At 42.5% G+C, this 12967-nt stretch overlaps 1 protein-coding gene across 3 annotated transcripts in view; it reads right to left on the bottom strand.

Moving 5' to 3' along the window:
- LOC126181994 (protein-L-isoaspartate O-methyltransferase domain-containing protein 1-like) overlaps window positions 1–12967 on the bottom strand; it is a 68295-nt gene that overhangs the window by 25969 nt on the left and 29359 nt on the right. For all 3 annotated transcript variants that reach the window (XM_049924815.1, XM_049924816.1, XM_049924817.1), the window contains one exon: window positions 1680–1783. In XM_049924815.1, the coding sequence (XP_049780772.1) occupies window positions 1680–1783 (104 nt within the window). The remainder of the gene's footprint in view (window positions 1–1679; window positions 1784–12967) is intronic.

Below are 12967 nucleotides of genomic sequence, written 5' to 3'. Positions count from 1 at the left end.
TGAGGTTTGCTGGAAAGGTTGTGAAGGGTGAGTGAGTTGCCTTTCTGGAGGTGGGAAACTAGGAGATTGGATAGTTTTTGAGGTGGAGGATGGCATGCTGTTCTAATTTGCGGTTGGCCTGTAGGATGATGCTCTGAACAGCCGGTGTGGATGTGGGAGAGGAAAGATTGAGGACTTTACACGATCAAAGGCAGAGCAACGTGTGAAAGCACCCACATGATTTACCAACTGCCTACACTGTGAAGCTTTCTATGTGGGAATGACCAGCAACGAACTGTCCATTCGCATGAATGGACACAGGCAGACAGTGTTTGTTGGTAATGAGGATCACCCTGTGGCTAAACATGCCTTGGTGCACGGCCAGCACATCTTCGCACAGTGTTACACCGTCTGGGTTATCTGGATACTTCCCACAAACACCAACTTGTCAGAACTCCGCAGATGGGAACTTGCCCTTCAGTATATCCTCTCTTCTCGTTATCCGCCAGGCCTCAACCTCCGCTAATTTCAAGTTGCCGCCGCTCATACCTCACCTGTCTTTCAACAACATCTTTGCCTCTGTACTTCCGCCTCGACTGACATCTCTGCCGAAACTCTTTGCCTTTACAAATGTCTGCTTGTGTCTGTGTATGTGCGGTTGGATACGGGTGTGTGTGCGCGCGAGTGTATACTCGTCCTTTTTTCCCCCTAGGGTAAGTCTTTCCGCTCCCGGGATTGGAATGACTCCTTACCCTCTCCCTTAAAACCCACATCCTTTCGTCTTTCCCTCTCCTTCCCTCTTTCCTGATGAAGCAACCGTTGGTTGCGAAAGCTTGAATTTTGTGTGTATATCAACCTGCCAGCACTTTCGTTTGGTAAGTCACATCTTCTTTGTTTTTAGATATATTTTTTCCATGTGGAATGTTTCCCTCTCAGATCAGACAATCATGTACCTCATAGTGAGCCATAATCCCTTGGTAATTTATGTTTTGCCGGCAATGAAGTTGGAGTACGTAGCACCTACGTAGGTAACTTTTGATGAAAGGGCCACTTACATGAGTATAAGGTACATGGTAAGGTGACATGATTTGAAAGTGAGTTTATGTGGTCTTTCTCCTAATTCAATGCTATTTTTCTTTGAGGTGGATTTCTCTGTTTTATAGTAACATCCATCTGCTTTCAACAAACTACTCAAAAGTTAGATGAGTTTTCACTTATACTATTACAATGATTTTCCATTTTGAGCATTCTGTGCCTCACAATTTTAAACTTAATGAAAGCTTACCTGGTCAGATAAAAATACACTAGCAATATTGTGAATACCTTTACATCTCTGAATGAGTCATAGGAGAGAGCCTGCAAGCGAATCTCCTCAATCAGCTCAGGTAGGTTGATGTAGTTCAGTAGAAGTGTTCTTGCACAGTGCCACTATGGATTGCAGTACTGCTCCATCTGACCTCCATAATATGCTTTACATCTTATCTTGTTGCTCTTACCCATGTACAGAGAGCTGCACGAGGTAATATAAACCTAATAGTGTATAATCACTTTCGTTATCCAAAACAGCTATAGTCTTCCTTAGCAGTCATGTATCAAGGGTGAGTCTCTTCTTAATTATTTTAGTGTGTTACATCATTAGTACCATAAGTTTCTGAAGTTGCTGTAAACTTTAACTTCTGAAACTATGAAAGACAAATTACCTTAATGAGGTTTTTCATGTAATTCTCATGGTTTTCTGGACATCCTGCTCCACAGTAAACCCTGTCATACTGCCGCACATCTGAACCCAGATTCAGACAGTTTCCTGAAAAGAAAGCAATGGAAACTATGATGATGATAACCAAAACTGATATTAGTGGTAATATCAAAATGAAGTATAAAGTTACACTGAGATATGCACACATATAAGTGGCAGCAGTATTGCATACACTAGGTATAAAAGGGCAGTGTATTGACAAAGCTGTCATTTGCACTCAGGTGATTAATGTGAAAAGATTTTTTACGTGATTATGGCTACACAATGGGAATTAACAGATTTTGAATGTAGAATGGTAGTTGGAGCTAGATGCTTAGGACATTCCACTTCAGAAATCATTAGGGAATTCAATATTTCGAGATCCACAGGGTCAAGAGTGTTCCGAAAATACCAAATTCCAGGCACTACTTCTCACCACAGACAATGCAGTGGCCAATGGCCTTCATTTAACAACCCAGAGTAGCGGTGTTTGCATAGGGTTGTCAGTGCTAACAGACAAGCAAAACTGTGTGAAATAACTGCAGAAATCAATGTGGGATGAATGACAAACATATCCATTAGGACAGAGCAGCAAAATTTAGCATTAATGGGCTATGGCAGCAGACGACTGAGGCGAGTGCCTTTACTAACAGTACGACAACACCAGCAGTGCCTCTCCTGGGCTCAACACCATATCAGTTGGAAACTAGACAACTGGAAAACTGCGGCCTGGTCAGATATTCATGATCTCAGTTGGTGAGAGCTGATGGTAAGGTTCGAGTGTTGTGCAGACCCTATAACATCATGGACCCAGGTTGTCAACAATGCACTGTGCAAGCTTGTGGTGGCCCCATAATGGTGTGGGCTGCGTTTATATGGAATGGACTGGGTCCTCTGGTCCAACTGACCAATCATTGACTAAAAATGGTTATATTCAGCTACTTGGGGACCATTTGCAGCCATTCATGGATGTCATGTTCCCAAACAAATATGGAATTTTTATGGATGACAATGAGCCTTGTCATTGGGCAAAAATTGTTCACTACTGGTTTGAAGAATACCCTGGACAATTTGTGTGAATGATTTGGCCCCTGATTGCCCACCACGAATCTCATCTAACATTTATGAGAGACAATCGAAGGTCAGTTTGTGCACAAAATCCTCCACTGGCAACACTTTTACAAGTATGGGCAGCTATAGAGGCAGTGGGGGTCAAAATTTCTGCAAGGGACTTCCAACTACTTGTTGAGTCCATGCCAAATCATATTGCTGCACTACGCTGGGCAAAAGGAGGTCAGACAAGATATTACAAGATAAAAATGGTTCAAATGGCTCTGAGGTCATCAGTCCCCTAGAACGTAGAACTACTTAAACCTAACTAACCCAAGGACATCACACACATCCATGCCCGAGGCAGGATTCGAAGCTGCGACCGTAGCAGCAGCGCGGTTCCGGCCTGAAGCGCTTAGAACCGCTCGGCCACTCCGGCCGGCTATTATGAGATATCCCACAACTTTTGTCACCTCAATGTATTGTAGTTACAAGATAGTGGGTAGTTCTTGGGCAGGTTCAGTAAATACGTATACCGTATTTACTCGATTCTAAGCCGCACTTTTTTCCGGTTTTTGTAATCCAAAAATCCGCCTGCGGCTTAGAATAGAGTGCAAAGTAAGCGGAAGTTCTCAAAAATGTTGGTAGGTGCCGCCACAACTAACTTCTGCCATCGAATATATGTAGCGCCACACAGGCTTGCTTTGCAGACACAAAGATAAATACTGGTGCCAAAACCTCTGTGTCAGTAAATAAATTTAAAAAGAGATGGAAGACGAGCTTTTTGCTCCACCCTGAGTTTCGACCACTGCATTTTCATACATTATCCAACGAAGTAAATACAAATTCCCTATTGTTCATCTTCGAATGTAGCAGCATTTCAATGTACTACGAAAATCCGACTGGCAAGACTGTTTGGGATTTTTGTCAATATGGCCAACTCTACATTCTGAATTTTTTCCTACCTGTGAGAAGAGATGGTTGCTAATAGGAACTTTTATGAATTGTGAATCACATGCAGTATTCTCTTCACCACAAGAAAAATACGAATAGAAACATTTTGCCATGTATTCTTTCGTGTTTGCTGCTATCTCAAAGATTTTGAAACGGAGAAAAATTTTCGCTAAACTCTCGTTCAGAACATCTTCTATCATACGCAGTCTACTATTTGGTTCTTGTTGATCATTATCAAAGAAAGCAGCAGTGTAAGTAACAACAAATAGCAGTCTCTTGCCATTGTTTCGCTAATGAGACAATTCCTCCCTTTTTTTTTTTTTCATTGTAAGCGGCGGTAGCGTGCACAAAAGCAAGCCATGCCGCGAGCGGCGACAGGCCGTAAACACTCATTATCAGAATGCGGCAAACAATGCATGACACAGTACAGTAATGCATTTTCAGCTTAGAGTGACATAAACACCTATAACAAAGAGAACGGCACTTATGAGATCAAAGAAAAATAAGCAATCAATTCAAACCAGACGAAGCACGTGAGAAAGGAAGGGTAGCTGTATAAATACGGACAGAGCGCCTGACGCATAGCAATGGCTACCTGGTAAAGCTTAACTGCTAAGCTTACGACTCAAACCAAAGTACTGTAGCTGTATCGTCATTCATTCGACCTAAATTGTGTCTCATATTACAATGAACCAACTTTGTTTCGATTTGGAAGTGCGGCCTAAAACTTTTCCCTCCCCATGAATTTCGAGTCTCAAATTTCAGGTGCGGCTTAGACTCGGGAAAATTTTTTTTCCTTGGTTTCGAGTCTCATTTTTCAGGTGCGGCTTAGATTCGAGTAAATATGGTAACTGTATAGATAAACATCAAAATGAAAGAATGACTGCAAAATAGGGAAATGCTTCCATTACGTCAGATGGTTGTATAATGACACACAAAGCCACTTTAAGAAAAACAGAACATTATTTCAATCTTAACTTAATGAGAAAAAAAATGTGCCAGTTCAGAAGCCATTTCCAATTATACGTATTGGAAAATACATTCCGTTTCAAAAAGGGTAGTGGAGTAACAATTGAGGGACTATAGTAGAAATCTAGTGTATAAAGCAAGCAAAAGATTAGTTGATACACAGAGTGTGGAAAAAGGAGGATTAAAAAAGGCTGCTTTATGTTTAATGTCATGTTGATGAGGTGATCATTAGAGACTGAGCGCAAACTCAGTGTGGAGAAGGTTGGGAAAAAAACAGTGCGTTATTTTCACGGGAACCACCCTAGCATATGCTTCATGTGGTTCACAGAAACCACAGAAAACTTAAACCTGTATTGCCAGACCAGGAAATGAATCCCAGACCACAAGAATACGAGTCCAGTATCATAATCAACTCACTTTGTTGGAGTGTTAGACACATGGCGAGATGAATCGGGTTTGTGTAATAAGATGAAAAGGAAAGAGAGGGAAAAAATGGCAGAGAAAACGAATTGTCTACATAGCACAAGAGGTCTTTTACATAACTTTTTCTTTTCTAATTTCACTTGTTATCTTTCTCTCTTACTATATCCTCTTTTCCAAACTTCTGTAACATCTTGTCAAGAGCTATCACTATGAGAAAATAGACAGTTGAAAAAGTTTTGCTGCTACAATAAAAATTACTACCTACATATTTCTTTTGCCTATTCTTTCTAGTTAACTAACTTGAGATTGTAATGAAGGTAGACCGCCTTTACTGACACACAAGCTAGTGAGATACCACAGTGGTAAGACACAGGACTCATATTTGAGAGAATGGTGGATCAAATGACCATCCAGCAATGGAGATTTACATGTACTCTGATTTCCCAAAACTGCTTAAGGCATATTCCAGGATGGTGCTTTTGGAAGTGCACAGTTTAGTTCCTTCTCATCCTTGCCCAATTTGAGCTTTTATTCCATCTCTGATCATCTTGTCACTGACAAGACGTTAAACCCTATTCTTCCCACCTTCCTTTTACTGACACATAACATTGCTCAACTGTGAGATTATTGGATTTTCAGATAATCAATTAATTAAGAAGCACTTTACCATGAAAAAAAAGTATTTCAATATGACAGTGTTTTCTTTATCTCTCAACAGTTAGAAGAGCATTCAGAAAAACACACAGTTGAAAGTAACTTTAAGGGTGATACATACAAAGAACTGCTATAGTGTAACGCAGAAGATAACTGAAAGAAATATGCAACGATATGAACAGAGATTACCATTTTATTCAAAGGCAATAATTACACTGCAGTCACCGCAGTTCATGATGGTGGCCCCATATACACAAAAGGCAAAACATGGTTCATAATATGGTGTGTGATCACCACAGATGGCAATACATGTTCTGAAGTGTACTCCCATACCAATAACAAGGTTGGTAAAGAGTTCTTGGGGTTTTTTTCTACCAGAGCAGTTGACAACTACTGGAATATGTCACTCAATGCACCCCACATGTGCTTCATGGGATTTAAGTTGAGGGAATAGGTAGGCCAGTCCATTCACATAATATTCTCTCATTCCAAGAGCTCCACCACCTGTGCTCTGTGCAGTTCAATGCCATTAAGATAAAGCCAGGGATGAATGTACTCATGAAAAGACACGCATGGGGAAGGAGTACAGGGTCACAAAAATGTTGGCTGGCGAGGGTACTGTGTTCCAAGATTAGTAAGTCTTTAACCCCAAGCAACATTATGCCTCCTCACACCAAAACATCTGGACCACCAAAGCGATCATGTTCGACAATTTCCTGGGTGCATTGTGTGTTCCGACCTGTCACCATGTGATGGTCCATCTAGCACTGTCGCCCATGAGATCAAACACAACCCTATTAAGCACCATCTCCCACTGTTCATATTTTCCAGTAGTCCATCATTAATCATGGGAACTTCAGAGTAATTATTGTCTTTGAATAAAAGTGTCATTTCTGTATATTTCATTGCATATTTCTTTCAGTTACTCTCTGCATTATACTGTAGCAGTTCTTTCTATGTATGTTCCGAGTAGCATCAAGTTATATTACTTGGCAAAAAAACATCATGCGGAAGTTACTTTCCTCCTCCTTTACTCTGTTGCTCTGCAGCAGTGTAAACAAGACTACTGGAGTTCATACTACACTAATTCACTTTATGTCTAGATTACTTACAAAAGGGGGTTCAAAATACAATGCAGTCTTAACAAAAATAACAATTTTCTTGGAAGCAAAATATACTGTTACACATGAAAGGAAAGGACCAATCTGCATATTACACATGTGCCGGTACAACCTGCACCTTGTGCGAATTCTCCACACTGGTGCTGACAATAGCTGCACCCATGGCCCATCAGTGCACAACTTGCCATCACTCCTGGATAACACACATGTGGTCTGTGTGATGGAGCCCATCTCTCTATGGCAACCACGTTACCTCCAACTGTTTACGAGCTTTAACCTCAGCAGAAAGTGTCTCCTGGACTATTGTCGAGCTCTACTGCTCCTCACTGATAGGGATGCACTGACATCGCCCTTTTAAGAAGTTTCCAGTGCTACATCAGTGCAGATTCACGTCCAAATGACTTTTTTTGAATTCAGTTTTAAGCATATATAAGGTTTATTTATTCTAGCTACCTTGGGCACATTAATTGGCATCCCGCTGCTGGGTTCCTTGCCACCACCAGCTCCTTTGCAGCCACCCTTGTCACTGCACTGGTGTTTGATCAGACACCTGCAGAGTTGCTCTGTCGTCTGCTGCTTCTAACAACATTGGTTTCAAATGCATCTCTGGCCACCGCTGCCACTTTGCACCCTGCTGCAGCTAGCCTTGTCACCACAGGCTCCTTTGCAGCCACCCTTGTTGCTACAGTGGTGTTGAATAGGGTGCCTGTGGAGATGCTTCCTTCTACACTGACCCCAAAGCAAATGGCGCATCCCCCTCCCCTATCCCCTTGCTGCCATACTCCCCACTGTCACTAGATATGTCGATGCCACCATTGTGTTTTCTGCATCATTTCATTCTTCTGCTCCTACATTGCTGCCTCCTGCCATATTTCCCTTGGTTGAGACAACCATCTCATTACCTCTCCTCCTCCTCCTCCTCCTCCTCCTCCTCCTCCTCCGGCACGTGGTGGGGTGCTTATGGAAATTTCAACGCAAACCTGGGCAGCACCTGGTCTCATCAAGTGTCAGTGCCTTCCGGCAGCTGGCTTGCCTTCCTTCATGATAAACATTCTCAGGTCCCTGGCATGGCAGCCTTTTCCTGTCAGCAGCACCAATGCCACATCGGATGCCTTGCTGGCCTGTCAGCATTGTCGCATCTCAGACTACTGTCACTGATCAAGTGTTGCCCTGTCATGGGCCACCAATGCCTGTCAAGGCCACTGCTGGGTCAATTGTCCCAGACTAGCTTCATCCCAGCAGCAGCTGCTCTGCCTTTGAGCTGCCTCTTTTTAATGGGGAAGGCATATTGTGTCTCCTGGGATCCACTGCTTTCAGGCTGCTGGCAATACCACCGCAGGAGATGAAAGATAAACAACTCGACCACAACATATGCATACTGCATTTCTTGTCAGCCACATCACCTGCAGCCACCATGGAACCATGTGGCAACATCTCTGCTGCTAGAGACACGAGAGTCACTGCTATTTGTGCTGCCATTGTGGGCACCTATTCTTTTTCTACAGATCACATTTTTCCCTTCCTTCAAGCCACATCCCAGTCTTCACACTGCGTCTTGTCAAAGTCTTCCAGCATTGGCTGATGCTGGCCACACCTACAGCCTGTCAGCATGCGACTCACCATTGCTCTCAGATTATGATGACTGTCAGCAACCATGCTATGCAGAAGAGAGAATTTACACATCAATATCAATGCAAATTAAATAAAAAAACCAACATAAAAGCCTGGAAATCATATTTATTCTTATTTCGCAGCTGATGGCTTCACAACTGAATAATTCTGGAAAAAATTTTCTATCAGTCACCTCCTGGGCTTTGTACCCAAGAAAAGATAATGTGTCTTAAATCTGAGTGAAAATATGAAAAAAGCAAATACATTTTGGAATTTGCTTATAACATAGGGATGAGTGAGGTTCACATTACCAAAAAGATTTCTGATAGTTTTGTACATCATGTGGTACCAATGCATGAGACATAAAGCCAACAAAAATTTTCTTGACAGAAAGTTTTTATGTCAAAGATGCAGGTCAATAATTTCAACCAAGTTGATGAAATAATGAAAGATGTTGAGCAACACTGGTAAATTAGCAGCTGCAAAATCTACCACGAAATAAACATCAACTACATAAAATTTTTACACCATTTAGATTAGGCTGTAAAATAACAGCTCTTTTCCACACAAGTTGATGCTGGATTTAAATTCTATCTGTGAAAAATAGAAACTGCTTATTACAGACGAAAAAAATTGTGCACCTACAACAAGGTAGCACTGTAAAAGGAAAAAAGTAAGGACCGGTGCAAGGAAAGTGCTGCTGTTTTATGTCGAGACTGCACAGAGGTCTGAGAATAATTCTTCTACTATATTGAATTCTAACTTAATTGTCGACAGCTGGAAAGATTACACTGATCAATTCAAAGAAATCAACCATAACTGATCATTAACAGTGCATCATGCAGTCTTCTATCGTATAAAGCCACATCTGTATATTTCTGGTGACTCTACAAAAATTGAGAGAACTTTCTTGTAAGTCACTGCTTCCACCTTACAAACTAGAACTGTAGCATCCAGTTATCTTTTGCTTCCATCTCCATAGAACTCTTTTAATGGTGTAAAGCTGAATTCAAAAGAAAGCTATGAAAATCACTTTTGAAGTTTTTCTTCCATCAATTGTACAAGTTTTATAGTGACTCAATTACACGTTTGCATCAATAACTGCAAAATGTAGTGTAACACAATGGTTCATATTTGTTTTGATAAATTTCCTTTAAAATATAAATTCTTTCACTTTTGCATTAAAATATGGAAAAATACTTTCTTTTCAATCCTTTACACAGAAACACAGGCTTCTGTACTCATTTTCAAAAAAAGAATAGAGATCAATTATATTGTCAAGTCACAGTTTAAAAAGATAAATTGTGAAATTGATGCAAACATCATGGTGGCTTCCACCGAGGTAAGATATTATGCTGAATCGAATGATAAGTACAAAATATGAATTGAGAATAAATCAAAGAAAGATGAAAGTAACGAGAAGCAGCAGAAATGAGAACATCAAGAAAATTATCATCTGGATTGATGGTCACAAAGTAGGTGAACTTAAAGAATTCTGCTACCTAGGCAGCAAAATAACCAGTGATAGCAGAAGCAGACTAGCACTGGCAAAAAGAGGATTCCTGAATATGACAAGTCTACTAATATCAAACATAGGCCTTCACTTGAGAAAAAATTTCTGAGAATATACATTTGGAGCACAGCACTGTATGGTGGTGAAACATGGACTGTGAGAAAACTGAAACAGAAAAGAATTGTAGCATTTGAGACGTGGCGCTGCAGATGAATGTTAAAAATTAGGTGAGCTGATAAGGTAACAAATGAGGGGGTTCTGCAGAGAACTGGAAAGGAGTACATGGAAAAGACTGAAAAGTAGAAGGGATAGGATGATAGTAAATCTGTTAAGACATCAGGGAATAACTTCCATCTTACTAGAGGGAGCTGTAGAATGTAAAAAGTGTGGAGGAAGCCAGAGATCGGAATACATCCAGCACATAACTGAGGATGTAGGTTGCAAGTGCTACTCTGAAATTAAGAGGTTGGCACAGAATTCATGGTGGGCTGCATCAAACTGGTCAAAGACTGATTTGGGCAGGGGGAGGGGGGGGGGGGGGGGGGCAGTGACTACTCAGGAAGGGCTATCACACAGAAATTGTAGCAGCAGTGCATTATAAGAGAGGCAACCGGTTGTGGTATGGAATAGGAGGCTGGGGCGGAAAGAGGGAGGGGTGGTAGATGGTAAAGTGCTCAGGGAGCATGCAGGGCAAGGTGGACAGTAGGGGCAGCTAAGTGCAGTTGGGAGGTTAGACAGAGGGCGGGGTAGCGGAAAAGAAGAGAAGTAAAGGACTGGGTGCATTGGTGGAATAGAGGGCTGTAAAGTGCCACAATGGGAACAGGGAAGGGGCTAGATGTGTAAGGATAATGACTAACAAAGGTTGAGGTCAGGAGGGTTGTGGGAACGTAGGATGTATTGCAGGGAGAGTTCCCACCTGTGCAATTCAGAAAAGCTGGTGTTGATGGGAAGGATCCAGATGACGCAGGCTGTGAAGCAGTTATTGAAATGGAGGATGATGTGTTGGGCGGCATGATCAGCCACGGAGATCTGTTTTTGTACAAGGTTGGGAGGGTAATTACAATCAGTAAAGGCCTCAGAGAGGCCCTCTGTATATTTCAAGAGAGACTCAGCAACAGGGTAGTCCAGTTGTTTCTTGGCCCAAATTTGTCTGTGGCCATTCATGCTGACAGATAGCTTGTTGTTGTCATGACCACATAGAATGCAGCACAGTGGTTGTAGCTTAGCTTGTAGATCACGTGATTTATTTCACAGGTAGCCCTGCCTTTGATAGGCACAAGATGTTTGTGATCAGACTGGAGCAGGTGATGGGACGATGTATGGGACATGTCTTGCATCTAGGTCTATTACAGGAATTTGAGCCATGAGGCAAGGGGTTGGGAGCAGGGGTTGTGCAGGGATGGATGAGGATATTGTGCAGGTTCTGTGGGCGGCAGAATACCACTGTGGGAGGGGTGGAAAGGGTTTCTCATTTCAGGGCACGACAAGAGTTAGTCGAAACCCTGTCGGAGAATGCAATTCAGTTGCTCCAGTTCTGGGTGGTACAGAGTCACGAGAGGCATGCTCCTCTGTGGTCGTATGGTGGGACTTTGGGAGGTGTTGGGTGACTGGAAAGAAAAGGCATGGGAGATCTGTTTTTGTACAAGGTTGGGAGGTTAATTACAGTCAGTAAAGGCCTCAGAGAGGCCCTCTGTATATTTCAAGAGAGACTCAGTTCCACCCAGGACTGGAGCAACTGAACTACATTCTCTGCCAGGGTTTCAATTACCTCTTGTTGTGCCCTGAAATGAGAAATTTCCTACTCACTATCATTCCCACCCCTCTCACAGTGGTATTCCGCCACCCACCGAACCCACACAATATCCTCATCCATCCCTACAAAACCGCTGCTCCCAACCCCTTGCCTCATATCCCTGTAATAGACATAGATACAAGACCTGTTCCATACATCCTCCCACCACCACCACCACCACCACCACCACCACCACCACCACCACCACCACCTACTCTCATCCAGTCACAAATGTCACCTATCACATCAAAGGCAGGGTTACCTGTGAAACCAGTCAAGCGATTTACAAGCTAAGCTGCAACCAATGTGCTAAATTCTAAGTGCACATGACAAACAAGCTGTCTCATCATGAATGGCCACCGACAAACTCTTGCCAAGAAACAACTGGACCACCCTATTGCTGAGCATGCCACCAACACGACATCCTTCTTTTTCAATGACTGCTTCACAGCCTGCACCATCTGGATCCTTCCCACCAACACGAGCTTTTCTAACTTGTGCAGGTGAGACCTTTCCCTACAATATATCATATGATTCCATACCCCTCCTTGCCTCACCTTTTGTTAGTCATTGTCCTTTCCCATCTAGCCCCTTCACAGTCCCCATTGCGGCACCTCACCAATGTACCCAGTCTCTCCCTGCCCCCCACTTTACCGTTCCCCATCCCTAACTTGCTATCCATCCCTTTCTCTGCCCCAGCCTCCTCCCCCTCACCACCAACGGTTGCCTCTCCCATAATGTGCTGCTGCTCGCAGTCGGGCTCCAGGTGCCAGAGACTGTGGTCATGTGTCTGTGTGAGTTGCAGTTGCATGCGTCTGCACACTTTTTTTTTTTTGACAAAGGTCTTGACGGCCGAAAGCTAACATTCTGACAATCTTTTTGTTGTGCCTTTCTGTGACTCATCATCTCCTCTGTAAGTGCATCCACAAAAGTGTTGACTAACTACAGTGCAGTGCAGTTGGTGAAAAAGGCACTGCAACCTGAAGAAGAAACACTTCTATGCATTTCTTTGTAATAAATCTCTTGTGCTGCATGACAAACATTAAAAAATGTAATACCCAAGTTTGCTTTTGAAATCATGTCGCTGTGGATGGTCCCACATTAGTCTGCGACCAAAAATATAAATGTGTTGTCATTGTTAACAGTGAAGCACACTGACTGCATTG

This window comes from Schistocerca cancellata, chromosome 1 (genome assembly GCF_023864275.1).
Source record: "Schistocerca cancellata isolate TAMUIC-IGC-003103 chromosome 1, iqSchCanc2.1, whole genome shotgun sequence".
Lineage (NCBI taxonomy): Eukaryota > Metazoa > Arthropoda > Insecta > Orthoptera > Acrididae > Schistocerca > Schistocerca cancellata.
Note: the sequence above shows the minus strand (reverse complement) of the source record. Positions and strands in the feature narration are given on the sequence as shown.